The sequence below is a fragment of the Setaria viridis genome, chromosome 6, assembly GCF_005286985.2.
Source record: "Setaria viridis chromosome 6, Setaria_viridis_v4.0, whole genome shotgun sequence".
In the NCBI taxonomy this organism is placed as follows: Eukaryota; Viridiplantae; Streptophyta; class Magnoliopsida; order Poales; family Poaceae; genus Setaria; species Setaria viridis.
In genome coordinates this window covers 31,610,554-31,638,526 of record NC_048268.2, presented here as the reverse complement: position 1 = coordinate 31,638,526, position 27,973 = coordinate 31,610,554, and the positions used below count along the sequence as shown (strand labels likewise).

Genomic DNA, 27,973 nt, shown 5'->3' with positions numbered 1-27,973 from the left:
CGGGGCCCTCGCCTGATCGCCTCCCCTTCCTCCTCGTCAGCGCGCTCCTCCCCACCGCTAGCTTCCCTCCTCATGTAAACCCTATCCCTCTCCACCCCGCCCTGCTGTCGCTTGTCGTCACGCCCCCGCCCCCGCCCCCGCCCCCGCCGCCCCCCTCCCCCCCCGCGGCGGCCCCACCGCCGCCCGATGTCGACGACCGCCGTGGCGTCGCAGCCGCGCCAGCTCCCCCTCGGCGCCGGAGCCGAGCCGAGGTGCGCCGCCAGGTTGGTCCGGCCGCTTTCCTACCGCTGATGCTGTTGTCCGGCGCCACGATTCGGCGTTTCGCCGTTTGCCCGTGGGCGGACGAATCGCGCGAATGTGTTGGTTGTGATCGAGAGGTTGGTCCAATTGGCCGTGCCAATTGGCGGCGGAAAACCGTGGCAATGTGTAGTCCGTTGATTGGTTTGGCCATTCACCGTGTAGCATTTCGGTCTCAGACACAGGAGCTGCCATACTGGGAATCCCTTGAAGCGGACTTGGGGGTATCGGGAGTTGGGATTCTCTGCTAGATTTCTCTGTTTGATACATTGAGACTGTTATCTGTGAATGACGTGACTCAATATACACCGATTTGCTCTCACTTGTAATTAGGGACTGTTGTCCTAGATAGTCTTGCTTTGCCTCTGACTTGGATTAGTTGGACTAGTTGATGGGAGTAATACGATTATCTTCTCTATTGGTAGTTAAATTCATTTGCATTGTTTCAGGTTCAGATTATTTATGTTTCAAATGGTTTGTGTTTGCAGCACATCTAAGGTTTACACTCTGGATAAAGTATATGGGTTCAGATTTGTATGCAGAAGCATCGTTGATCTGAAGAGTCAAAAATTCCATCCCCGGATTTCGAAGAGAAAGTGCCACTTGAGGAGCTCAACGCCAGAATGCGACAGGACCATTCACAGCGCTAGATGGTTGGAGTTTCGGAGGCAAAAGGGAATCTTCCAGAGAACTAGAAGGATAGTTCACCTTATTCCTTTGGCTTCTGATGATGATGGAAACAGTGTATCTGTTAATGGAGCTCCGCAAGTTGACTCGGCAAGCAGCATGGAGGAAATAAGGTTGAAATTGAATAAAGCATTTCAAAGTGAAGATATAAGCAATGGGCTTGTGCAGTCAATACATGATGCTGCGAGGTCTATTGAATTGGCTTTTATAGAGCACAGCAAGTCATCTAAGAGCTCTTGGTTTCCGAAGACATGGCTGGGTGTTGACAACAATGCATGGATAAAATCACTATCTTACCAGGTAGAGTACTGAACCTTGCTGATGTACATTTACCCCTGTTCTTCATGTGAAGAAACGTAGGAATATTGCAGTCATTTTTATCTCGTCATTCTGAAAATTTTGGTACTACAATGAGTCAATGACACATTATCAAAGGCATGAAAAGTAAAGGTTAGGTTTCCATTGTTCCTTAAAAGAAACACAGGTTTCTCTTAGTTTTTAGTCATGTGTTAAGATGCTGCTAGTTGTAACCAGCTTAGAGTTAAGCACCACAACTGAACTTGCTTTTGCTATGAGTGGGTACACGAAATCTTCAATATACAACCTAAAGGATCCAAAGTTCATGTGAGATATATTTTTTTCTATTCACTGAAATCTTACAGAAGATGTTTGCAGGCTGCTGTAGACTCATTGTTGCAAGCAGTTATCGATGTTTCATCTCGCGGGAATGGCAGAGATAGAGACATTAATGTATTTGTTCAAAGGAGGTCTACCTTCTAGCTTTCTCCTTTGCCTTCATGTCGTATTGCTTAAAAGTTGTTTTCATATTCATTTGTTTCTAAATACATAATAATATCCCTTGCATTGAAGTTTGCTGGGAGCAAATTTCTATTTTATAAGTTCCTTTCCATCTAAAATTATATTAGTATATAAGATTTAAGTATGCCTTTCTCGTGTGCCGTGTGGCGTATCGAATATCGAATGTTTTCGATCAGAGCTTGGAAACACTATTACTTTCTGGCCCTGTTTTGAAATGCATCCAAAATAAAAGTTTTAAGTGTAACTTTTCATTTGTTGGTTGATTGGTTTCGGATCAAGTTTGGATTCTAATTGGAAATTTGCTCTCAGCAAGAAACAAAGTTACTGCTGAGGCCTATAGTGCTAAATTGTATCTGCAATTCATTGATTCAGAAGTAGTTTGGCAATTTTCAGTTACCAAACTGGCATACTCACATAACCCAAGTATTAATGACAAGAGTATAAAGAAAATATGTGGTTAGGTGGAATGATATTAAATTACAATCATTAATATGAAGGTCTTGGTGCCTAAGAGTTTTTAAATGTCTTGCATGTGCTAACTTAAAATGCAAATTTCTGCCAAAGCTAACCATTATGGATAATTTTATTTGTAACGATGCCAACTAAAATGTGTGTTCTTTTCATAATCCATTTATATTTTGGTTGGTAGGTGGCTAGCTGCATATAAAGATGAATATCTATCTTCTTCATATGATTATTCTTACCTGTAGCGTGTTCAAGTGACATTGGATTTATCCTCAGTATTGTGTATGATTTGTTCCATAGAGCTTTTCTTGGGTGTCTATTCAGTGACATTTTATTTGATTGCAGTTTGTCCCGCCTGCTCAACCCCCTAGAGAGTGTTATCAAGAATGAGTTGTCTAAGAGGGAATCTACATTATACGAATGGTATTCATCCGATCAAAATCCTTTGGTGGTGAGACAGTTTGTAAATATTTTTGAAAGTGATCCACTATTTAACTCTGCAACAGCAATGTAAGTTTCATGTATTCTTTTAGACTATAACATGCTCACGGCCAGTAAATGGTACAAGACTCATGGATATTTTATCTTGTTTACTCTCAGATGCTGTGAAGGCGAGCCAATGAATACTAGCAAAAGTGACCTTGCTCTGCTTATGCTAGGTTTGATCTGTCTTGCTGCAATAACAAAGCTTGGATCAACAAAAGTTTCTTGTCAGCAATTCTCTTCAATGGTACCTGATATTATTGGTCGATTCATGGATATGCTTCTCGAGTTTGTCCCTCTAAGTAAAGCATATAACTTGACAAAAGATATTGGCCTTCAGAGAGAATTTTTACATACTTTTGGTCCTCGTGCTGCTGTTCCTAAACTTACTAATGATCATGGACTTGAGATATCATTTTGGATTGATCTGGTTCAGAAACAGTTACTCCGGGCTCTTGATCGTGAAAAGATATGGTCAAGACTGACAACAAGTGAAAGTATTGAGGTTAAAAATAAAAAATGATCTTTTCATATAGTCATACTAATCTCTTCCTTTGCTCCAAATTTGAAATAGTTATTTATTCCTCATTGCAGGTTCTGGAAAAGGATCTTGCGATATTTGGTTTTTTCATTGCTTTAGGCAGAAGCACGCAAGGGTATTTGTCTTCCAATGGACTTACTGATTTGGATGATTCAGTTAATGGCATTGTAAGGTATGATCGTTGTGAATGTAGATTTTTGCACCTTTTCAATTAAATGATGTTTCAGTTGATAAGAAGCTTTAACATACCTGATTTATTGCCCACATATGAATATGATTCACTGTGCTGCTTAATGAGCTTACAATAATTCAGGTATCTTATTGGTGGGAGTGTATTATATTATCCACAGTTGTCCTCGATTAGTTCATATCAGCTGTATGTGGAGGTCAGTGTGCAGGCAATGTACTGAGCTTTTAATGCTACTCAGCATTCAGTGTTCACATGTCTTTCTCACATTCAGGTAGTCTGTGAAGAGCTCGAGTGGCTTCCTTTTTACTATGGTGATGTTCCAAGTGCAACAACTGATACTGAAGGTAGACAAGAAGTGTCTAAAGGAGAAGTAATATCAAGAGTCTTAAATGTGTGCTCTTATTGGATGACTAGTTTTATAAAGTACAGCTCATGGCTTGAGGACCCTTCAAATGTGAAGGCAGCAAAATTCCTGTCTAAGGGGTATGTTAATACTCAGTCAGGATGATGATTATCTTGCACTTGTTTGCTGATATGAATATGTCTGATTAATTTTGTAATGCGCAATCAAAAATGTAGACATGCCATGTTGAGTGACTGCATGAAGGAGCTTGACACATCAAAGTAAGAATTAAGCAGGAGCTGGCATTATTTATTCTCTACCATTCAGTAGATTTACTTGTTTCCTAAACATGTTGTAGGAATAATATATCAAAAGACCGAGGCTTGCCAGAACCTGAAGAAGAATTGGATACCGGGACAGAGTTAGCTTCCTTTGACAAGGTATTTACTGTGGAATGTTTTTAGAATTGCTTGTCTATTTTCACGTGTTTAGTGAACAAAAGTATGTTCAGTTGTTCACCATTGATATAATTCTTACTGTGTTTGACATGTGTATGCTCAAAGGTGTCGATGGTAAATATAAAATGTTGTTTCTTTGTACATTGTCTATGCCTCCACAAAAAATTAGAGACCTTACAGTGTGGACTCCATGTACCCTGCAAACCCCTAAGATGGCAATCCCTTATCTAAAAGACAACAAAAGTATGCTCACCTTGATTTTGCTGATGTCATAGACGGTTGAGGTGGCACTATTGTACGCTATTTTTCTTGAATAGCACTATTGTATGGTCCCTTAGATGTATTGGAAGATCTTGCCAAGTAAAAAGATGATCAATTGCATATATGGTGGATGGACTTCATTTGGGAATTAAATCCATTTTGCATATTTTGTGGGCTTAAGTTTTTGATGAATTTATGATAATTGCCTCTGAAATAGATGCTTTCTCTAGTTGTTAAAGTGTTGTTGAAATTGGTTTTGATCATTGCAGTCACTTGAAAGTGTTGAAGAAGCTTTGGTCAAGTTAGAAAAGTTGCTTCAAGAATTGCATGTTTCCAGTTCCAACTCTGGTAAGGAGGACCTAAAGGCTGCATGTTCTGATCTTGAAATGATAAGAAGACTGAAGAAAGAAGCTGAGTTTCTTGAGGCATCCTTTCGAGCAAAAGCAGAATATCTGGAGGTGAGCTTTCTTGGTTTTCTTTTATTTCAGTGCCTTACTCATGCGTGTTGCTTCTAAGAAAGGATATCCACGTGTTAATATGAGCCTGTGATCACATTGTACCGAGAGTTCCTTTTATGGCTTTCCAGTGCACTCCACCTGTCATGGGCAGTGCATCAGGAACCGGCACCTGTGAACAAGAACTCGGATTACTGTGGCACATGTTTGCATAAATTTGTTTCTGCTGTTATCTTAACTAAGATTGGATCTTTTAGTTCCATTGGTTAGTCATTGCACCAGTTACATCTCTTTTCAATTAAGCAATTAGAACGAGGTTTGCCATCTTCATCTTAACCCTAATTTCTCAATCCTCCCAATGGTGTGTGCGCCACAATGATCTAAGATCATTACATGTATATTCAGTTCGCAACATTACACCCCAAACTGTATAGTTGATTGTACAGTTGGTCCTAGAATTGGTTTACAACCATGGTAAATGTGCTTTTTTTATGGTTAATTAGGCCGATGCAAGTAGTGGACCACTATCTCCCACCGGAGAGGAAGGACGTGGAAAGACAGGTAGCAGGACCAATGATATCGCAGCACCACAAAAATCAGGAAGCAGGTAATATTCTCTTGTAATCATTTGCCTAATTCATACATGTTTGTGATAGCTTCTGTGATTTCAGGGTAGTGAATAGACCTGCTCATTTTTCTGTTTCTCTTGTCAGGGTGGATAATAAACGCCGTCCGTTTTGGGACTTCTTTGGTCGGCCTTCGGGAAAGAATGTTGAGCCAGCTCTTCAAGTTGCAGATCAGGATGTATGGATGCTGTACTGTATGTTAAGTTCGTTTTGTGCATTTAAGAACACCCCAACATTTAGCATTGAAGGGATTTACAAAATGCATCCTTGATTAGTGAACAGCTCTGATCGTGATTCTAATTAATTACTGAAAATTAATTCTGATCTTCAGAAGAAAACTATTGACGAATGAATACCATCTAGTTTTATCTCATAGGATGTCTTTTTGCAGCATATTTCTAATCTGACAAGATGATCCATTCTTTTTCTTGCTGAAGGGAACTGTTGCCAATGCGGAGAAGAAAGACATGGAATCAAATGATATCCTCCGCTTTGAACAGTTGAAGCGTGAGCTGATTGAGTTAGAAAAACGAGTGCAGAAGAGTGCAGATGATGCTCTAAAGGATGAGGTATGCTTGTTTCATGGTTTTGATGTAGCAAATTACTGGCTCTTCAGTATTTGAGCGAACACTTGGAACAGGGCTTATCAGCGATTCTGTAAATGTTATAATGGCTGGTTTCACTGTGTATGAATTCTTTTCTTTTTGGAAGAATTGTCTATTCAATCAAGTCCTGTTTTCCAGGAGATGGGTGTCACAAACGAAACAACTGCGCCATCTTCTGTTGCATCAGTGCCTTCCGGTCAGACTACCAAGAAAGAAAATGTTATAACTAAATCAGTGGAGAAGGTCAAGGAGACTACAACGGTATGGCCATCTAAACTCAAGATCCGGTAGCAGTAAGAAACACATGTAGCGTATTCCATGAGAAAAGTTTGAAATCATTGCTCATTTATTTATCAGCTTTACAAGCTTTTCTTCTTCTGTTGTGGCTCATGATAATGACTCTTGATGACACTCATGGTATCATTGTTAATGGTTGTAGTAGCAGATTAAATAATTGAAATAGCTCTATCATAAAGCCTTTTTTGCCACCCAATGGAGCTCATGACAATTATAGTTAGTTACATTATACAAGTTATAAAAATGCCTCTCATTCCTTATCCCTATTTTTTGTGCAGACTGTGTTGCAAGGGACGCAACTCTTAGCAATTGATACAGGAGCCGCTATGGGTTTGCTAAGAAGAGCTCTTATTGGGGATGAACTAACTCAAAAGGAAAAGCAGGCCCTTCAAAGAACCCTGACGGATTTGGCGTCTGTTGTTCCTATAGGAATACTCATGCTTTTGCCTGTGAGTCTTTCTTGTGCTCGTATTTCTGCTTCTTAAACAAGTAGAGGATTTATAGGCCCAGTTGATTGTTTCATTTTATTTGGGTGGAGTAATCATGTTATTTACCTTATCCATGTGGACTACGGACAACCTAGATTATTATTGGTGTCCAAATTTCCATGATCAAGTATTCTATTCTGTGTCCAAGAATGACATCAATCATATACTCTGACCTGTGAAATAGCATGAGTTTGAATGTTTTTGCTGTTAGAGAGTCGTGACAATTGCTTTTTTGTCCCAGGTTACGGCAGTTGGTCATGCTGCTATGTTGGCCTTCATCCAGAAATATGTGCCTTCAATGGTATTTAGTTTATGATCCCATGGTTCCTCCATGTTGTTGCAATTTGTTATATAACAATTTATATTTGTGTATTTGTAATTGTGTAGATCCCATCCACATATGCTCCCGATAGGTTAGATCTCCTCAGGCAGCTTGAAAAGGTGAAGGAAATGGAAGTTGCTGAAGGCAGCAGCGAAGATTTATTGGAGACAGTAGGTTCGAGAACCGAACCAGTGAAATAAGCTGGCCATGTACAGATGGACATGATTATACTCCTTAGCTTACGATCTTTCCTGTAAACTGTAAGTACATATGGCTGCTGCCTTCCTTTCTCGTTTTCTATGTACACGTGTTGCCTCATGTTTATTTAGCTCTAATATGGAAACACCTCAAGCATAGACATCATGCACGTCAATACCTATATATATATTTTTCATCTAAATTATTTGGTTACTGTCTTAATCATGATTGTTTTTTTTACAGTGTTTCAGAACAAGGCGTCCGAGAGGTTTTATTTCATTTAAGAGTTTCTTTGAATGACTTACTTCTGCAAACAGGACTTGCAAGGCTATGCAAATAACCAATTGTTGCATCGAGAAACTGAAGGAAGATCCTTCCAAGAGCTGCACTTTTGTAGGCTGTATCCATACTCCAGAGCATACATGGGCGCTCCGGGCCCCTTCAACATAGTAGAGGATGAATGTCCAAGGTTCTCTTGGACAGTGTCTTTTTAGGGTAGATTTTGATAGAGGTTTGTATATCTAGCTGATAGATGACCACCACGTTTTTTCTCATGTACATGTACCCTCCACTGGGAAAAGACGAAAACTGGTAACCTTGTTTTCAAAATCAAAGGGAATTGCCCGCCTGCTTTTCCTTTACCCAATCCCGTGTTTAGTGAACTGGTGTTGATGGCCGAGTTTTACAGCCTTCATATATCACACGCTTGAGTGGTGGCTTACGGGCATTTTATGTTAAACCCGGGACATTTGTGGCAGGTGAATGTCTCAGCTAAAGGTCATAGGGCCTGTTTGGATATGCTATTGTTAAAGTTTAGCCCATCTAAAATTTAGCACTTCCACCTATTGGCACTCTTGTTTGGAAATATAACTAATGGATAGAGGTAAATAATGGATAGAGGTAAAGTCCATGGAAAATCACTCACCTCCTTTTCTCTCTCCCCTTTTTATCTTTTCACAAGCCATTAGCGCTTATTAGCTCCTCCCCACTGGCTAATGCTTTTGCACGTATACTAAATTTTAATCCTCTGTTTGGATAAGCTAATGTATAAATGTACTAAACTTTTGTATATTAACTATGGGATCCAGAGCGCATCAGAAGCATGACCAGCGTTGCTCTGCAATGAGCAAGATATGGAGATAGTGGTAGTCTTTTACACGTCAAGTCCCACTCAATTTCGTCTTTTTCGTTCATCGCATCACCCTGTAAATACGCCTCCGTATTGTCTATGGTGTTACGAATTTGACGTCGATGCCTTTGGTCGTCTCATGCTTTCGACACGTACGTGATTTGAAGACATTACCCTGTAACAGCTACGTCTCCGAATTGTGCTGTAGAAGCATCACAGAACGTGACCTACACTCCTCTGGTCCAGTCAATGTTGAACCTCGATGTCTTAATTTGAATACCCCTTAGGCCGTACTAATCCATTGTAGCGCTCCTTGAGGGCTTGATGCTTAAGAAAGCCTACATGGTTTCCGTCTGAATTTCCCAAGGGTACACAATTTTCATAAGAGGTGGGACACAATAAGTCAAGAAGAATACAAAGAGCAGAGGAAACCCGATAGCAATTATAACAAGGACGGAGCAAAATTTTCCTTTACTTTTGAAAAAGCGGATGAACCCCATGACCGACCGACCGACCGCAACGTGGCGCGAGGAAATTTACAGGGCATCTCACATCACACATGCTTTAGCAAAGTGGTAGCGTGTACTCTAAGCTGAATATTCGATTTTTTTTTCTTAAACGGGAAATCAAATCTGTGGCGGTTAGGAGATGTAAATCAGTGATCAACTGATCACAGCTGTGCACGAACCCAAATCGGAGGTTTCATCGAACGAGCATGAGCAATAAGCCAATAACGAGGCAACAGGCATGCACGCGGTAGCCAAGGGATTTGGGAAAGCTACCAAACGCGCGTAGTTGCGTCACGGACTGGCCTGGCCTGGCCCGCCAAATTTGTCGGTGTTTCTTGCCAAACATACTACTAGTATTTAATTTTTCTAGAAAATTATGGATTCATTTTCCACTTTGAAAGTTGTGCCGAAATTAAATGGGACCAGGCCTATTGGAAGCCAGCTCACAACCGACCTTATCTCGCTTACTTTATGATGAAGAAGGATTGTATCTCATGCCATACGCATTTGACTTTTAGGAAATACGAGGCGAGGAAAGAGAATTTTTTTCGTACGCCGCTGGATCCCCATCCGACGGCCAGGATCGTCTCACGGGCCACCGACATTGTACGATACAGCGTTATTAAGCGCTAATCCGCCATGGTTATGCTGCCCTAATCTCGTTCTTTAATACAGTACAGCAGTATACTATTTCTTCCTGCCGCGTATCCCACCCTTTTTATATCCCCTTCGCACACTTCCAAGCGGCCGCCTCCCCCACTTGCGAAAGCCAAACCCCACCACCTCAAACCCTAGATCACTTCGCCGCCGCCACAGCAACCGTCACCTTTCTCCCGCCTCCCCATGGCGCGCACCCACATCGTGGCCGTGGCCATGGCCGTCCTCTTCGCCGTCGCGACGGCGCAGGCCCCGGGCGCGTCCCCGACGCCGGCGCCCCGGGCGCAGCCCCCGGCGACCCCACCGCCGCCGCCGCCGCCTCCCAAGGCCCCGGCGCCGGCCCCGGCGTCACCTCCCGCGCAGGCCCCGGCGACGCCTCCCACGTCCTCCGCCCCCGCGCCCTCCCCGACCCAGACCGCCCCCGCTCCTTCGCCCAAGGCCTCGGCCCCTGCCCCGGAGCACCCGCAGTCGCCGCCGGCGCCGGCGCCGGGCTCGATCACCCAGCCGCCGGCCGAGGCCCCGGCCTCCCCAACCCCGCCTAGCGCCGCGTCCAGCGTCGCCCCCGCCTTCGCCCTGGCCGCCGCCGCCGTGGCAGCCGCCGCGGCCTTCTTCTGAGATGGCCGCCGATCCGGTGTGACATGACATGGCCGCCGCCGCCGCCGCCTCCGCTCGACGTCGCGCCGCCTACCGCTATTTATTGTTCGTCTTCGTTTTGGGTTTGCTCATTCCATTCGGGGTTTTAGTCTAGGGCTCGTCAGATCTGATCTAGCGTCCGTGCGTGCGTGCGTGTGAGAGGGGAGATAGGGATTGAGAGTTGATGAGACAGTGATGTGGGTTGCCATTGTATAATTGCCGCGTTTCTTTTGTAGCGCATTCTTTCTACAGATCTGCTCACTAGTATTGTTATTGTGTTATTTAGTACTCTAGCGTATTTGATCTCTCCTGATCCGTGCTTGTTCGTGCAGATCTGGAGCTCCGGATCTCCAGATCTGCGCGCATGTTCTTCTGTTCTAGCACTTTTTTCCGATGAATTTCTTATTCCCCTCGGCGAGTGATCGGTGACGGGAGGTTTCACCGTGACGTTGGTGGCCAGCTGGGGAGCACCATGGGGGAAGGGGGGAGCTCCGGAAAGGAGTGGAGGAGACTGGAAGAGCGCCTGTAGTGGAGGACTGGAGCGGAAAGCAAGCGGGGTGGCGGTGGTGGGGGTAGGTGGCCGCCACACGGCGGGGGCGGCGAGGGCGCGTGGCCGCATGCCACGCCCCCGGTGTCGTCGTGCGGCGGAACCGCGACGCCCGTGATGGCGACGGTGGCTGCGCCGTGGCGCGTCGGAAACCACCCGGCCCTTGGGTGGTTTCCGACAATTCATGAAGAAATTGTTTGTTGTGCCGTTGGAAACTTGGAATTGATGCTCGGAAGAATGATGCTGGCTAGCTGGCAGAATTTCCTGGTTGAACTTTGGTTGGGGTGCGGATCGTGTGATCATCAGATTTGCCGGGATCCCTCCTGGCTGTTTTGTTTTTCTCTACGTTTGCGGCTTGCGTGCGGGACCGAATCACTTGCGGCTTGTGCACTGGTGGGAGGAGGATGCTTGAAGTTTCAGGATGTAGCTTAAACGCGGGCCCTTTTACTCAGAGTGTTTATAGCTTACCCACGTGAGGTAGAGACTCTTCTTACACGAGTTGTTGAGCTATTGGATTTAAAATTGACGGCTTAAATCCCTCCTCCTCCCTTATCTCCTTCCCCACCCTCTTCTTCCTCCCCTCCCACCCTCTTCTTCTTCCTCCCCACCCTCCACCGCCCAGGCCCTCCCCCACCCCTCCGGTGCAGGTGGGCTAGGTTCGCCAGAGCTCCGTGCCGACCGGTCCTTTTCTCTCTCTCCCTTATCTCCTCCCCTCACCCTCTTCTTCGCCCCTCCCCCCTCCCTTCCTCCTCCTCCACCCCTCCGTCACCTGCCGCCCAGACCCTCCCCCCTCCGGCGGACCCTAGCCCGCCCGCGCTGGTCGCCTCCTGCCCCTCCCGCCGCCACCGTCACCATCGACACCCCCGCTCCAGCACCGTCCAACTGCCATCCTCCGCTACCCGGCCGGCGGCGCCCCCACGCCCACCACCTCCGCCGGGCTAGCCTGCCACCGCCGGCCCTCCCTCTAAAGGCCGGCGGTGAGCAGCCCCACCCCGACAACCCTCGAACCCCTAACCTTGCTGGAATCTCACCGGAGTTGGAGAAGAAAGGGAGATGAGGGTGAAGAAAAATTTAGGTAAGAAAGGATTCTATTTCTCTCGGGTGAGATTTAGCTTTCCCTTCACTTTCAAATAACTTATCCGATCATGTCCTTAATGGCAGAATCGTGGGGTCAGCAGAAAGGTTGTCAAAATATCTGATGGTGACCTTAATGGCAGAATCGTGGGGTTAGCAGAAAAGTTGTCAGAATTGTGGGTTTAATATTCTGTTTGTTTGAGATTGTCATCGCTCTAGATTATATAAGATTTTGTCTTAATGGCAGAATCGTGGGGTCAGTAGCAAGGATGTCAAAATTGTGGCTCTAATAAGTAACGTAGGAATCTTAGGTCCTGTTCTAAAGTTTAGTTTTAGGTAGCTAAATTTTAGCAAGGAGTGTTTAGATCCACTAGCTAAATACTAGTTAAAAATAAGTTACCATACGACCCTTCATTAATTGTAGTGGGGATTTTTACCGAGACTGTGGAGGGGTAGAACTATCTTTAAACACTTCTACTTGGGTTTAGCTGGTTTAGCAAGTTGAAATTAGTTAAAGGGCTAAACTTAGCTGGGAGGTCTTTAGTTGCCCTGGATCCAGATGAGCTAAATTTAGCCTATTAAAATTTAGACGATGGATCAAACGGCGCATATAAATCGTAGAGGCATAGATTGAGTCAATGCCCTTAATCAAGATTATATAGACGTATAACCAGATCACATAATCTTGATGTTGATAATTATTATGGTCACCAGCAAGTTCACCCCAACGTGCGTTTATCATTTGTAGCCCATGGGCCAGATAGGTTAAGCATTGAGGATGCATGCATTGGATTTGGGCCTCTTCGGTAGCGAGCGGGCGGATAGGATATTCCTAGTTTGTGCTGGCCCATCATCCTTTTCGCTGAGACTAATGATGCTCTCGCAAAGAAAAAAGATACGTAGAAGAGACTTGTGAGAGGCTGAGACACCTGATAGTGCCTTCCTTAGGTCATTCTCAAGTGTCACATGAGTTTCATTCTCATTAAATGACATGCTACATAGGTAAAAGTGATGACATGACATGTAATTTAAAAAGAAAGAGAAGAATTGAGTTTCATGGGGATGAAACTAGGTGTACACGGTTACCTAGAGCCATGAAACTAGAATGAAACTGCATTGAGAGGATTTGAGTTTCATGTCCACACATGCATCAACTCCCATTAGTCACTTGGATGAAAGATTTAAATGATACGCTAACATATGAAATCGTGAAATAAAATTTGCATTGAGAGACTTAGTTTCATTCATCAAGTTACTGGTTGTTAGATGACGTGGCACTTTTGGACTGAGAATGGCCTTACTCTCCACCTACCACCGGAGATGTGAAGGAAACTTGAAAAACCCTTCACCTCCATGCTTTTCTATTCAAAGACGCATGATTTCGTATACCTGCTCCGTTGCAGCTGGTCACATGCTGCGAACCGTCAGATTCGCACGGGCCGGAGCAGGTGTTGACTTGGAGTTCCAACGGCCGAGGACAGATTCAGAGAAATTTCGCAGGGAGCAGTTAACCCCATAGCACGAACAACCGCGGATGAAGTCACTAGACTTCGAGGCTTAGGGTCTTTTTAACGGTCGTCCTTGAAAAGGTAGAGGCTTTTGTAACCTTCACGTCTTTCACTTCCGCACAGTAGAGCAGGGCACTTCCGTGCTTCTGGCTCCTTTGCTTCTGTAACACTTTGGGAATTGAAGGAAGGACTTGTAACGACACGTACCCTCCAAACGAGATCACTGTCGTCCTCGGCATTGTTTTTCCGCGCATCCTTCCAAATCCGTTTCCTCTATAGCCTTAGTCCCGTCATTGTTACCTAACCCAACCGCCCGAATCACTCTCGCCCTAGAACTAACCAAAGTCCAACATGTAGATTATTGGCACCTACTGCTTTGCTCAGCATGACTAACCTTTTACGTTCTTTGAACTAGGTCCCTATTGTGACACTGTTACTTTGCGCTGGTTTGGTTTGAGCTCCAGCTTTAAGCTTCTAGAAGCAAACTTTTGATCAAGTCAAGATTCAAGAATATCTTTTCAAAAAAGAATTCAAGAATAACAAGCTTTTGGGGCCTTTTTCTCCGGCGAAAAGAAAGCTCAGCTTGCACTAAGAGCAAGTTGGACTAGATTGCACCTTAATTATCTTTCGAAAAAAAGATTGCACGTTAATTTAACACGTGTTAAAAGCAAACATTATTGGGACAAAGTCATGCAGATATATCCATGGAGAGGAAAACAATGAAATTATTACAAGACACCAACTACTACACTCGCAAATGAACAACAAGCGAAACAGCAAAGCATCAACAGTAGGTACATGCCCGGCTGATCAGAAAACAAAGCTCAAGAATAGTCCTGCACTGCCTCTACCCTGGCCACGCAAAATAGCCAGGCCGCGCCGTGCGTCTCGGCGGCGGTGGTGGTGATCATCAGAACAGGGCGAGCTTGAGGAGCACGCCGGCGGCCACGGCGAGAGCGGGCGCGGCCGTGTAGCGTGCGGACGCGGCGTTCCCGGGGGCCGGGGTGCTGGGGGTGCCGGGGGTCGTGGGGGTGCCGGGTGTGGACGGCGTCGAGGGGGTGGGGGCGCCGCCGGAGCCGGAGCCGGAGCCGACGTTGACGGCGAGCTTCATGCCGCCGCTGCAGTGGGTGCCGATGCCGCAGATGTAGTAGTGGTCGCCGGCGGAGTCGAGGGTGATGGTGGTCGGGCCGTCGGTTTGGGTACTCAGGGCGTTGCCTTTGTTGCAGGCATCGTAGTCGCTCTTGGAGACCACCAGCACGTCGTGGTTCCCGGTGGCGTAGGTGAACACTGCAGGAGGGGACGGGAAAAAAAACGATTGGATTAAAAACCCAGTACACAATTCCCCACGATTACTTCTAAAAAGTGAAGAAACGGCTTTGCTATTTGTCACTGCAGGTTTCGAGAGTGCTTAGCAAACAGAGAAGAAATGTTACTTGAAAAATCCATTGAATTATCAATCACCTTGCCATTCCAAAAAGAGATGCCATGGATGCTTTTTTTTTCAGTGTAATTATCTCTTCATTACATGATGAACAAGTTAACGGTGAAGTGTGTGATTTCAGACGAGAAGAGCAAGCACGAGGCCGAGCGAGTAAATAGCAGCTTGCCGAGGACAGAGTACGCACCTAGCTTGTCTCCGACCGAGAAGTTCTTGCCAGTAACCCAGGTGCTGTAGTCGACGCCTAGGCTCCACCCCTGCGTCTCACCGACGTTGTAGGTGGCCGCCGAGGCCGCGGCGGCGCAGCTGACGACGACGAGCAGCGCGATCAAAGCGGAACGGGACGCCATGGAAGAGGCTGGAGCAGAGGAGCTTGCCCACGAAACGAAGCAGGTAGCTTTTAGTGATGTCTTGTGACTGGGTTGCACACTTGCACTCGATGGTTGGGTGGGCAGGGCAGGTTGCCGGAGTCCCCTTTTATAGAGCCACACCACATGGTTCTCATGGAATTAAGCTATCGGAAAGACGCGGCGCGGCTGCAGGATAAAAGGAGTAGTCGTTGGTCCACGCTTGGGCTCCTCCCCCAGCTTCGTTGTTTCATGGGTTGAAATTGTCGCTCCCCATCATCACCAATCGCAGGTGTGGAAAATAGCTCGCGTTGAATTTGTATGCACGCTACTCATTCAAAGATTTCTTGTTGATCTTCATGCTATGTTATAACTAGTATTTTATCTCCAATCCTACAAAGATTTTGTGCAGTCAGGAAAATGCAAATTAAAAGATGATCTCATGCATCATTCCCTTAAAGAAAAACATCTTGTCTAGTTGCCCTCGAACGGCGAAGTGGATCGCCGAAGACAGGGACGCTGCCTTTTCCGTGCTGGTTCGCCGGAGCTGCTAGCAAAATCTGTCGCTTTCCTCCCCTTCATTTCGAACCCCGAATGGATCCATCGTGTATGGTAGGTGAGGGTCGTCGTCGTCAATGATGGTTATCGCTTGTCGCAGCATCGACCCATCCATGCACGCGTTTCCGGCCGGCCATACATGGAGCTCGATCCATTCAACTACTTCGTTTACACCGAGTCACTGACTCTGTTTTCTAATGATTGTTCACGGTTCAATACTTCTAGACGGCCTGCCAGATCGACCTCCGTGTGCTTTTGTCACCAAACACCCAGCACAGATTAAACGGAAGGTGTCGATCGATTGAAGAAAGGGAGCAGCGCGATGGAGTGGTTAGGAGAAGAGAACCGATGCCAAAGCTTGAAGCCACTAACGGATTGTATTGTATAGTCACCGCAGTAGTGGCGCAGCAGCTACCTTCCTCTCTGCAATTTCAGCATGTATATTGCAGCCTGTTGCCTGACATGTCTCCATCAAAGAAGGAGAAGAAGAAGAAGGATCAGTGCCTGCTGATTCACCATTTGTCAAAAGGCTAGTGTACAGTAGAGGCAAAAGCTTCCCGGAGCTCGAAGGAAATAGTTAAACCTTTGATTTGACGTCGCGTTACAAGGTGGCATGTTACGAACTAATCGCTGACCTAATCATAGGCAGGTTTATTCCGGAGAGCAAGGCAGGCCCAGCCATAGCCTAGTACCAGTCCGGCGTGTGTAAAATCTGCTCCTCCTTTTTCACCTAATGCATTGACCGAAAGGAGGAAGACGACGCCGTCTTGGCTTCATCATAGGCGGTGGGTGTGGTGTGCAGAACTGCAGATAGCTGTGCCTACGGACCCGTCGTCTGCTGCTGTTGAGTTGAGCAGGTTAGGCTCCGTCTCAATCAGGAGATGGATTTTTTTTTTTGAAACGTACAGGAGCTGGATTGGGATCATGTAATAATTGAAGACAAGACTAGTATTTCTCAAAAGGAAGAACTTCAGAGAAGAATTTAGTTTATTTTTGTGGTGTGAGGTTGCAGGTAAGTTTCCTGTATTGGAATTTGTGATGAGGTATACTGCTACTTCAGGAATGTTTGCTGGGTGCCAATAATTTATTTAAGCCCTGGCTTGGCGCTGGAGCAACATCTCAGCATTGAAGGTTGAAAAGGAACAAGCAAGCTGCTATGAACTGATATCCTTATTTTTAACGACGCAGAAATCTTATTGACAGTTCAGACTTCAGACTCCATTCACACGTAGAGTATCCATACCGCCCATTAGATCCATGGCAATCATGGTTGTATTCACTTATGAGTCCTTTTCGCCTCTGTTTTTACTAGTCCCCAAGGCTATTGCCCCCTCTATTTTCAAAATTACCGTCCAGTTAAATTCAAAAGCGACCTAGTGATTTTTGAAAAAAAAAAACACACAAGAAATTTCCTAATGCGTTGCACAAATATCTGAAAATGGAAGGGGAGTATGATTAACATGTTGTTAAATATAAAGGTTCGTGCCGAGCGTAACCCAGCTGATTGGATTTCTTGGGTGGAACATACCCATACGTTTCGAATTTCTACTCAACATGGGGTCTTTGTATTTTTTTAAAAAAATTTATTTCAATGCAAATCTTTCGCTGAAGGTAGGCGTAGGCGACATATCCATCGCTTGTGGTGACTTTGTGCGCCTCGTAAACCTGTTCAAGGGCTGAGAAAATCACAGGCAAATAAAGAAGACGCGAACGCGATTATCACCGGCCCGGAAACATCACAACATCTTCGTTCAAGTCAATGCGACGCCACGCCGCGGTCGGACATCTCAACAGAGACCAGAATGCAGCTACCACCGAGGACACACGGTAAGCTATCAGGAGCTCACAGGCAGTCAAATCCTGACTATGGCTAAAATAAGCTGAAACTAGCAGTTCAGCTTCTCCTCACGCCTCCATTTATACTAAAATACAAAAGCTGGACCAGATCGACTTCTCAAACAAACGTTTTTCTCATATTTGTGTAGCTTGTTTGTGTGTGTTTGTTTCGGATTACCTGACAGTAAACCAGGGCAGAGGCAGACGATTGAATTTTCGTCGTCCAATGGCTTGCACGCTTGCGCAACCATGTCAGGCCGCATACCGTGCTATACGGGCTTAGAAAGTTCAGGCTTCCGGTCTGCTATCGGTGAGAGTCGTTTTTTTGGCGGCTGGCAATGGCGGCATCGCCGTCGCTTGACCGCGAAGGCGCGTCGCGTCCAAGTGCAGATAGCAAGGGGGAGGGAGTAGGTACAGTGGCAGTGCCACCAACCCCCGGCCGGCCCGTCTACGACCACGACCTGCTCCCGTTTGGATAGGAGCAGAGAAGTAAAGTGCATGGGCACCGTGGATTCTATAAACCCTTTCACCACTGTAATAAGGAAGTTTTGTTTGACACCAGTGGATTTGAATTCGAATGTGAGGGATTGAAGAGGAAATTAGTTCATTTTAAATGTAATCCCCTTCTTTCCCTTGCAATCCTCTTCTATCCAAACAAATCTGAAGGAGGAGAATCTAGAGAGTCTAGGCAAAGTAAAGATGGTGTTAAAAAAATGTTTGGTTCGTGCTCAACTGAGAGCCAAACCGATGCTTGATACATCAATGCTATTTTCTATAGTACTAAGTACATACACGTCACTCGCAAAAATGTACATGCATGTCATTCATTTTTTCCCTATTACATAGCAAATACTAGTCCATCGAACCCATGCTTTGGCATGAGATAGAATGTTAGGTGACATAAGCACTAAAAGTCCACCCGGCTAATCAAGCTTATCTTTATTTTCTTTTTATTTACTTTTCTAGCGTCAGTACCTATGTACATACTGTGTAGACTCTATTTAGTTCTGATAAATTTGGTTACAAATTATTACCATCCATATTCATTGTTCCCCTTTGCATTGCAACAAAACTTTTCTTCGATAGATGTTTAATAGAAATTTTAGCTTGAGTTGTTTCAGCTCTTGATGCAGCTCATGTGTCGTACTCAATCAATCTAAATTTTGGCTTTCAAATTAGATCTTGTTAGTTGCTAGATTTTTTCTCCGTATATTAAATTTAAATTCTAGTGCTCATTGTTTTTGCTCTTATTCAAAGCTCTTTTCCATATTTTATTAGAAAATTTCACTCTAGGTCTTAGACTACACTTTTAGTTACTGCAATAGAATTAAAATATGTATTAGTCAGCTACAACACTTAAGATGTTGAATTTCGACTATCAAAGAATTATGAGTGCAGTAGTATTTGATATTTTTAGAAAAAATGAGTGCTTACAATTAAATTGATTAGTGCATCTATGTTATAATGTTTTAGCCAAAATGCATAAGTTTATTCAAGGTGGCAGCTAATACAATTTAGTATTCTAGAGTATTCATATTATTTAAAATACTTTATCGGTCTCATTAATTGGTGTGTGATTTCTTCAAGAAAACTTTTTCTTTCATGATTCTCTTGTGCATGCACGAATACTTGGTATGCATGGTGGCACAATGCATGTTTACTTCGAGTTAATTTTGTATGGAAGGGTCAAACTACCTAAGAGCGAGGTGAATTACGCTTCTACAAATTTTTATCCTGAAAATATAATCCTTTTGCCTAACCTTAGAAAAGTTTAGTCAGCACAAAGTTTTGCAACCTAGTTATAACACTATACTGCCATGATAATTCTAAGAATGTAAATTGCAGAAAGAGATGATTAGTTGGAGCAATCACAATCACGTAAGGGTATAGCTCCCATTAATCCACGCAAGGACCAAATGCTTGTAGTGGATATCCATTTTCCAACCGATTGCGGATTCCAAACAGAGCACGCAAGGAACACGCAAAGAATCTCACTTGACCTACAAGCAGATGCACAGTCGCTAAAGATAATGGGTGCTTAATCTTTAATTAATAAATCCTAAACACCCCAACTAGCCCTCACAATAAGTATTCTAGGAGTCAAGAAAGCTCAATTGAGTGACATGGAGATGTAAATATAGGCCATGAGTGTTGCAGCTGACTAATAGCCACCCCATTCGGCAGAAAACAACACCATCGGATTGTTGGATGCATGCTAGCAGCACCGGATAAATTGGTGTGGCCTTGATTACCACCCAAACACAATCATAGATAGTGGCACGGGATTGGCCACTGTGCCAATAGCCTGAGATCACTGGGCTGTACTTAGAGTTGAATGAAAATGGCCCCAAATAATTGGTCTGATGATGGCACCATTTGGTCCTTTCTCGTGTGACAATTCAAGTCTAAAAACTCGTTCAATTCAAACTCTTTGAGTTTGACTTTGATCCTTTGCTTCTCCAAGCTTAATCAGTGAAAGAAGAGAGGACAAACGAAGAAAGACTTGGACGAACCCAAATGTCACATTGGCTTTTGAAGACCATAGTAGTCTTCTTAAAGAATATACACATGGAACGTCTTGAGAAACATCAGTGAGGCCATGTTTCAAGCCCAATCCTGCTTCTACACCATCACCCATTAATGCAACCTCAACCGTCATAAGCCCTTCACTAGTGGTAGATGGAGCACTAGTGAGGTGGAGAGAAAGAGGTGGAAGGGCTGACGAGTAAAGAAGAAAGTGGAGAAAGGGGAGAAGGGGCCGGCAGGCGGTGGCGCCCGCGGCCGGAGGATGGTGTGGGGGCTGGCGTCGACCTCTCTTCTCCCCCACGCGCAACCTCCCATGGCAGCACGCACCACACATGCAAAGTCAGAAAGAGACCGGAGGAGGAGGGGAACGGGTGGATAAAGGGACTTTTTTGCAAAATCGTCAAGAACTATTCCAAGGACTGCGAGTTTATTACGAAAAAGTTGAGGGACTTCTTTTTGCAAAAACAACCACGACGGTTAGAAGAAACAACCGCACTTTAATATTTAGTAGAGATTATCTTTCATATTGGTAGAACTAATGGTCAAACTTGAGCTTTATTTGGAAGAGAGAGAAAAGACATTGGACCCGACAAGCCCTATCCTGATTTTCCGTGGATTACGATTACGCCCCAACCCACAATAATAATGATGATAAGAATGTAGAGTCAATTCCTCGTTACCATCAAAATTTATATGACTTCCTTGAGCGCCATAGAATTTTATGAAATCCCTTTGGTGCCATTGAGGTTAAATTCTATAAATTTCATAAAATTCTATGGCACTAGGATAAATCTTAACTTCAATAGCACTGAAGGGATTTCCTCCCTTCATAAAATTTTATGGCACTGAGGGAAGTTATATAAATTTTGATGGGGAATTGACTCAAGAATGTAACCAAGTGTCCAAGTATACCCGGTGGCGTCTGTACTGTACTCTGCCCCGTACGGCTACGATTTGCCTGTGCTTGGGTTAGACAAGCAGATAAGCCTCTGAAAGTGACCAGAGCAAAATCATCGCAGAATCGCCGGAACCTGAAGGCAGGCATCAAAGTGTAGACAACCTGAAGGATGCCCCATTCCGACCATGAGATTTGTTCTCCTTTTCCTTTCCATGAAAGCGTGCAGTGATGGATACGGCAGCTTCTAGTCCAATCCTATGTACACTACCCTCGCTTCTTTGCAGCTCATATTTTTACTCCCCGATTTACAGCAGCAAGGGAACGCTAATCACAGACTAGAATTTGTAACCGAGCTGTAATATTTCCATTTTCCACAGAACGTGTGCATCCGTATCAACGAACTGTTCTAACCTGGATAAGGTGAATTCGATCTTCCGATCCGCAGTTTCCGCTTTACAAAATCCGGGAGAATAATTGTTCGCAGATGTTCAGCACAGGAACCTGCCGAGCGCGAGCCCGACGCCGGCGATGCCGACGCAGACCGCGACCGCGACCCACCACGCGGCCAACCCGCCGCTACCGCCGCCGCACCGCGCGTCGCCGTCGCCGTCGCCGTCCCGGTCCGGGTCCGCGCCGCGGGGTGCCGCGCCTCCTCCTCCTCCCCTGAGGAGGGAGTTCTCGGCCTCCAGCATCATGACCCACCGGCGGTGCGCGGAGAGCGCCACCGAGTCCCGCACCAGCAGCGCCGCGAGCTCCCCGTTGCTGGCCCCCGCGGCCGCCAGCTTCTCCTCCGCCTCCCGCGCGCGCGACTGCGACAGGCGCAGCGCCCGCATCAGGCTGTCGTTGTTGTTCCCCCCACCGCCGCCGCCGATGGCGTCGCCCTTCTGGTCCGCCCCCGCCGCGCTCTCCAACCTTTTTTCCAGACACGGCGCTGGTCTCAGTGAGGTCCGACCAATGCAATCCCCGACGGGCGGGATTTCTCGCGGCGACTGAGGGAGAAGTAAAGCAAGAGACGATGGCGCGCGCGCTCACCTCTGCAGGGTCGGGACGGGGCCGAAGAGCTTGGCGGGAGGGGGCAGGTCGCAGTTCTGGAGCAGATCGGCGGTGAACGGCCGGTGCCGCTGCTGCTTCGGCTTCTGCTGCGGCCCCGCGCCCGGCGCCGCGGCGGCCATCAGCATCATCTCCCGCTCGAAGTCGTACTGCCTCTCCAGCTCCCACTCCAGCCCCCCGCCGCCTCCGCCTCCGCCGGGCGCGCCCTTCTTCCCCCTCTCGTCCGCCGCGGCCGCCGGGTCCACCTCCATCGGTTGGGGGAGGTCTGGGGGTGGGTGTTTGGTGAGGTTCAGGGGGGACGGGGGAGAGCGGTTGCTTCGAGCGTGGCGCACGGAACGGAGGCTTCCTCGAGGAAGGAACTGAAACCGTGGCCGCGGAGCAACCGACTCGCCAAGGAGGAGACAGGAGAGGGTCTTTCGTGTGAATCCTGTGTGTTGCTTGTTCGGCCTGGCACGAAAGGACCCCGGATTCGATCAGGCCCAGCTCCCCGTCTCCCTCCTCCGTGGCGTGGCGTATCGCGTGCTTGCGTCTGCCGAGCGCCGAGGGGAGCCGGACGTCACCGCTGGTCTCTTTTCTGCGAGCTCGCCCGAGCTTTCGGCCGGCGCGGCCCCGACGGTCGCCGCTGCTCCTCGGCGTCCTCGCTCTTTAAGACGACGTCGTTGGCTCGTTGCTGTGCTTTGGACGGCACGTCCAGGTAGTGTTTTTACGTACAGTGGCGCTCGCTTTGTTCGCGAGTGAACAAATTAGTACGGAATCACGTCGATAGGGGCGGTTGAAAACGAACACCGGCGGAGGAATCTCTGGGTGAGCATTTTGTCAACTGCCGTAACGCGTCTCACACTCCGTGAACTACTTTCTAACGGGTCACATTGGAGATTTGATATTAATTAAAATGACTAAATGTGAGCTAATTATAAAACTAATTATATAAATCGTAGTTAATTCACGGAACAAATCTATTAAGCCTAATTAATACATGATTAGCCCATACGACGCTACAGTAATATGTGCTAATCATAAACTAATTAGGTTTAATAGATTTGTCTCACGAATTAGCCTTCATTTATATAATTGATTTTGTAATTAATATATATTTAATACTTCTAATTACTATTAAGTATTTAATGTGATAGGGATTAATTTTTGGTGTTGGCTCCAAACGGGACCTAGCGTTTCCGTTTCGCTTTTGTGTGGGTTTGTTCGTTCGAGCATTCGATTCTTTTTTTGTTGAGGCCATTTGAGATTTCGATAGGATGAGCATACGAGTGCCGTACGTAGGCTGTACTAAGTCTGTCACGTCAGATCAACCGAAATATCGGCATCACATGAATGATGAGCACAGCTGCCGGATTCTAAAGAATGAATGCGATTTGTCAACTCAGATAAGCATAGAATTGAAGACAGACAAATATCTGGATTTCCTTATTGACCCGTCCAACCCACACTCGGGCTATTTTGCTTCTTCCTTCTTTCTCAGATCATCCTCGGTCTTCCTCCTGACGCCAAAGTCGCGAGCAAGCTTCCCAGTTCCCATTAACCCCGTACCCTCTAAGAGCTTATTTAGCAATCCATTTCCCCACCGAGTTCCCGGCCTATTTCCCGCGGAGGAAGTTCATGCGGAAAGTTTTCACGAGCTAATTTACCGGTGCATTTGGAAGCCTGCTAGGCGGGGGAGTCTAGCCTGTCTCAACCTAATATTCCGCGTGGAATACCTCCCGGCCTTCAGGCATCGGACGCCCGTCCCCATCCTTGTCTCGCCCGTCTCCCATCTCGCGCGTCTCCCCCCGCCGCCCCCCTATCTCCTCCTCCCCCCAGCTCCTCCGTCACCGCCGACTCGTCCGTCTCCCCCGTCGAACGCCACCGCCGTAGTCGCTCGCTCCTTCGCCATCACCCTCCCGCCTGCTTGGCGCCGACGACCTGCCGCGCCTCCGCCCCGCCTGATCGAGTAAGTCCTCCAAGGTTTCCAAACACCAGCAAGGAGATCCTCCCGGGAAATCAGAAATCCCCACCGGGAAGTTGATTTGCCATCAAAATCCCTAGCGTGGGAATTCTTCCCTGGTTTTTTCTACCCTCGCTGCCAACCTAGCCTAAAAGAAGAAAACCCTCCTCTTATCTCCGATGTCTCTACTGCCAAAGTGCCAAGTGCCAAATCTGCTAGCACTCCTGCCCCACCATGTTGCTAAGAGCAACTCCAAGAGGCTGCTAATCTTACCCCCAATATTTTTTTAGGGAAAAAAGGAGAAAAAACGAGCTCCAACAGTCCACCCAAACCTTCCCCAATTTTTTAGCAACGCTAAAAACAGACTACCACCGCGTATATTTTAGCGTTGGCATTCCTCCCCCAATCCTGATTCCCGCACGCTCGCGCGTCCCTTCTGATGGGTCCAATATGATGACGTGGCCTGTTTGAAAATATTAGGGACTATTTATTAGCGATCTGCTGTGGATTGATATGTTTTTGGGAAAATTTTTTTTGGAAGAACCCCCAATATATAATTTTGGAGAAAATTTTTTTGAAGTACTCTTGGAGTTGCTCTAAACCATTAGGAAAAGTTGTCTCCGTCTTGACCCTTCCAATCGGTCACCTTCGACCAGACTAGTCTCCTCTGCCACGTGGGCCAACTTTCCCTCTCCCGGCCCTCCCTCTAAATCCCTAACCTCAAATCCCCATCAACATAGCCGAGAGATCTCTGTGGCGAGTTTTTGTTTAAGTTTCATCTGCAATTGGCATCCAATTCGTGCCTCAACGACATCCACATGGACTTTAGAGCACTCCGACTTCCAACTGAAATTGTGCTGAATGGGGCAGGGTATAACAACGCAGTCAACCACAAATGCACTGCAGAATGAACATCGTGAAGGCACAACGTAGCAGTAGCACAAAACTCTCCCTTTAATAAAAAAAAAAGACAATCGCACGCTACATCATCAGACATAATGCGTCAGCAACCAGCTACAAGACTGTATCACGTCTGCAATGCAAATGCAAGCAGCCTGCAACAGACAATATCCGGATTTTTGTTCTGGAAATGCCACATGTGCGTAGCCAAGATTACAATGATGGACACAGAAATTTCCGCGGAATGATTCTCTCAAAACATGGCATCATAATCATCCAATGCGTCATTGTACTCCATGACCTTCCTCTTGATCTTTGAGGAATCCACCCAGGTGATGAAGTCCTCCATGTTTCTGGTCACAAGGAAGGCTGGATCGGTAACTGTCTCTGGACCTACACGCACATGCCCCTGCTCGATGTATGTTACCGCCTCTTTAAGGTGCTCTGCAAACTTGAGCTTCACCATAACTGTTGCCAGTCTCCGTCTACAGTGATTTAGCAAAGAAATAAGGTAAGTGGAAGGCAGTATACCATGCTGTTTCCCATTCAGTGTAATATTGTTCTCTAAGTGGTTAGCCAAAATTGCATGGCATACTCTGAAACACATAGGCCTTAATCAAACCAAAAAAAAAACTTGAAGTGAAATTGGATGGCTGACCAAAACACAACTTTCAGAAAAGCTCCCACTGATTGAACGGAAAATGATTGCCACATGTGAAAGAGATACCTGCAGAAGGCGCTAGCTGAAAGATTCTCGCATTTTAACAGGCTCTTTTTTGTTGGAATTACACCCATATTATATCTGAAATTTAAGACAAACCATCAGACTACTACACAAATAAGGATATGGGCAAATCGGACAAACATTACATGATTTCACAAATGAAATAGGTTGAGATATCAGCGACAAACACGCTCAACCAAAAATAGTATCATAGCAAGTTTAGTGATATCCATGCCTGGTAGCCTGGGAGTGAGATATAACGGTTTCTAACAAAAGATATCCATTGTCATGCTCAAGGGAAAAAACACTAGTACAGATGATAGGTTGTGCCTATTACCTCCATGGCAGATGCAAGAAGTTGAGAGTTCAATCATAGGCAGAGATAATAGTACTTTCCCTTGGTGCCCTTATGCTCTGAAGACCTCACAATCTCAGAGAGGGTTATCCAAGCAAGTTTTGCTATACTTACACTGCAGCAAATTCAGTATTCATACACTGGTAGCTCAACACATTGACAATGCATCGATTTAATCTTCTCCATATGTCTGAAGTAGTGAATGAAACAATGGTCTAGTTGTCCTACATAGCGTGCTGCCCTTCGTTGACAAACTACATACAGGTGAACGTCCTTGTAATTCTACAAGAAATCTACAATCCATACCCAGCTAAAGGCAGTAATTTGTATGGTCCAGCTCAAAATTCACAAAAGCATGGATATATCATCTCACAACCAAATGGAGAAAAGTGGTGACAATAACTTACAGTTTATCGAGCAGCATGTCTGTCATTTCTATTCTGAAAGGATCTCTTGGGTCCATCTGCTTTATGATGTTAACGAGCTTTTGCACCATTAAGCATATGCCATTGTACCTGTCAGCACAACAATCACAATTTGTCAGTGTATTTTTCATCAAACACTTCGATTCAAGATCAACATAGCGCAATCCTCCAACTGATTCAGCACAAATAGCAAAACTGATTTAACAGGAAAAGCATGGGAGGGTTGGGATAGAAATTAGAATACAAGCTTACTTCTTGTAATCGTCCCTCTCGACAAGGCGGTAGCGCTGCGTCACGAGGGCCTCCCGGTGGCCTCCCTCCCTCTTGTACTCCAAGAAATTTGTCTTCTTGAGTAGCTTCTGCTCGTGGAACTTGAGCTTCCTCATCTTTTAATTGAATCCAGGTGTGACCTGCCGACCTGGTACCCGATAATGTTTTGCGAAAAAAATCGAGATTCATGGTCAGATTCGAATACAAATAGAAATAGCATACATTAGGGTTTTGGGTATTAGATTTAACACAGTAGGAAGGGAAGGAGATGTGCCTGCATACCTGCCGGCTCGTCGCCCGCGAGCAGCCCGACGAAGAAGGAAGAACTAGCCAAGGGCGGCGGCGCCGCTCGACCTATCGTCGGCCCGAGAGAGAGAGAGAGAGAGAGAGACGGGAAGTATGACCGTGCCCGTGCGACCATCCGGCCTGCGCGCCCCGTCCCCCTGCGTGCTCTGTGAAGTGGACCCAAGAACGGGGTGGTCCCAAACCAGAGAACATCAGAACAGGGTGGGGCACAAGAACAAGATAGTGAGGTTTTTTATATGGGGAAAAAAGTCGAAGAAGTCCCATTTCTCATCTCTAATTGATTACCAGATTTTTACGCCTCCAACCTTTTAAAACCGTTCAAATTTTCTATTTAGATGGTTTTATATAGTTTTAACCTCATGGCGCCACTCTAGCTATCCAATATGGCTATGTGACAGCATGCCAGCTGCGTGCATTAAATTAAACTTTGTTGATAGTTTGGGGTTAAATGGACACTTTCCTAGTGTAAGGCTTGGTCCAATTCTTAATTATTTAAATGCATTTTTAGAATTATTCAAATATTTTTTAAGGAAAGATTATCCAAATATTTTTCTTTTCATACTACTGTATAGAAATAAAAAATAACTTCTTGAAGCCGCCAGCAATATAGACCTTAATAAGTTGAGATCTATTTGATCTCAATCTGAATGCCTAAATCATGAACTTAATCCCCAAATCTTCAAATCCCATTAAGAACTTGTTCGGTTTGAAAAAGAATTGAAGAGGATTGGAAGAGATAAATCCCGTGCACGTCAAAATCCTCCTCAATTCTCCCCGATCCCCCCTCAATCCCCTGGGGAAGGGGATTA

The 27,973-nt window shown here is 45.7% G+C and overlaps 5 protein-coding genes across 6 annotated transcripts; 2 read left to right on the top strand and 3 right to left on the bottom strand.

The window, feature by feature from the left end:
• The first annotated feature begins 116 nt into the window (after positions 1 to 116).
• On the top strand, positions 117 to 8,176 carry LOC117860797 (uncharacterized). 2 transcript variants are annotated; one of them, XM_034744176.2, is made up of 19 exons: positions 117 to 263; positions 786 to 1,284; positions 1,660 to 1,751; positions 2,614 to 2,778; positions 2,869 to 3,256; positions 3,346 to 3,464; positions 3,606 to 3,678; positions 3,754 to 3,965; positions 4,062 to 4,106; positions 4,184 to 4,265; positions 4,814 to 5,002; positions 5,503 to 5,606; positions 5,713 to 5,803; positions 6,063 to 6,194; positions 6,369 to 6,491; positions 6,806 to 6,976; positions 7,257 to 7,316; positions 7,403 to 7,597; positions 7,779 to 8,176. In XM_034744176.2, the coding sequence occupies exons 1-18, from the start codon at positions 187 to 189 to the stop codon at positions 7,535 to 7,537; spliced, it is 2,757 nt and encodes a 918-aa protein (XP_034600067.1). In that variant the 5' UTR covers positions 117 to 186; the 3' UTR covers positions 7,538 to 7,597; positions 7,779 to 8,176. The 2 variants fall into 2 exon arrangements, with proteins under 2 accessions (XP_034600067.1, XP_034600068.1); XM_034744177.2 differs by having other exon boundaries at positions 172 to 251.
• Positions 8,177 to 9,838: 1,662 nt separating this feature from the next.
• LOC117861906 (uncharacterized) lies at positions 9,839 to 10,748 on the top strand. The gene has a single exon (XM_072294473.1). It carries the CDS (start codon positions 10,017 to 10,019, stop codon positions 10,443 to 10,445), a length of 429 nt encoding a protein of 142 aa, XP_072150574.1. The 5' UTR covers positions 9,839 to 10,016; the 3' UTR covers positions 10,446 to 10,748.
• A 3,464-nt stretch (positions 10,749 to 14,212) lies between these two features.
• On the bottom strand, positions 14,213 to 15,500 carry LOC117861553 (umecyanin). Its single transcript, XM_034745124.2, has 2 exons — positions 15,218 to 15,500; positions 14,213 to 14,879 (listed from the first exon to the last, which is right to left on the bottom strand). Exons 1-2 carry the CDS (start codon positions 15,378 to 15,380, stop codon positions 14,503 to 14,505), a joined length of 540 nt encoding a protein of 179 aa, XP_034601015.1. The 5' UTR covers positions 15,381 to 15,500; the 3' UTR covers positions 14,213 to 14,502.
• Positions 15,501 to 21,347: 5,847 nt separating this feature from the next.
• LOC117859949 (uncharacterized) lies at positions 21,348 to 22,638 on the bottom strand. The gene is made up of 2 exons (XM_034743152.2): positions 22,228 to 22,638; positions 21,348 to 22,107 (listed from the first exon to the last, which is right to left on the bottom strand). The coding sequence occupies exons 1-2, from the start codon at positions 22,494 to 22,496 to the stop codon at positions 21,684 to 21,686; spliced, it is 693 nt and encodes a 230-aa protein (XP_034599043.1). The 5' UTR covers positions 22,497 to 22,638; the 3' UTR covers positions 21,348 to 21,683.
• Positions 22,639 to 25,120: 2,482 nt separating this feature from the next.
• On the bottom strand, positions 25,121 to 27,305 carry LOC117860583 (uncharacterized). The gene is made up of 5 exons (XM_034743905.2): positions 27,141 to 27,305; positions 26,841 to 27,006; positions 26,571 to 26,678; positions 25,812 to 25,886; positions 25,121 to 25,569 (listed from the first exon to the last, which is right to left on the bottom strand). Exons 2-5 carry the CDS (start codon positions 26,972 to 26,974, stop codon positions 25,338 to 25,340), a joined length of 549 nt encoding a protein of 182 aa, XP_034599796.1. The 5' UTR covers positions 26,975 to 27,006; positions 27,141 to 27,305; the 3' UTR covers positions 25,121 to 25,337.
• Between the last annotated feature and the right edge of the window lie 668 nt (positions 27,306 to 27,973).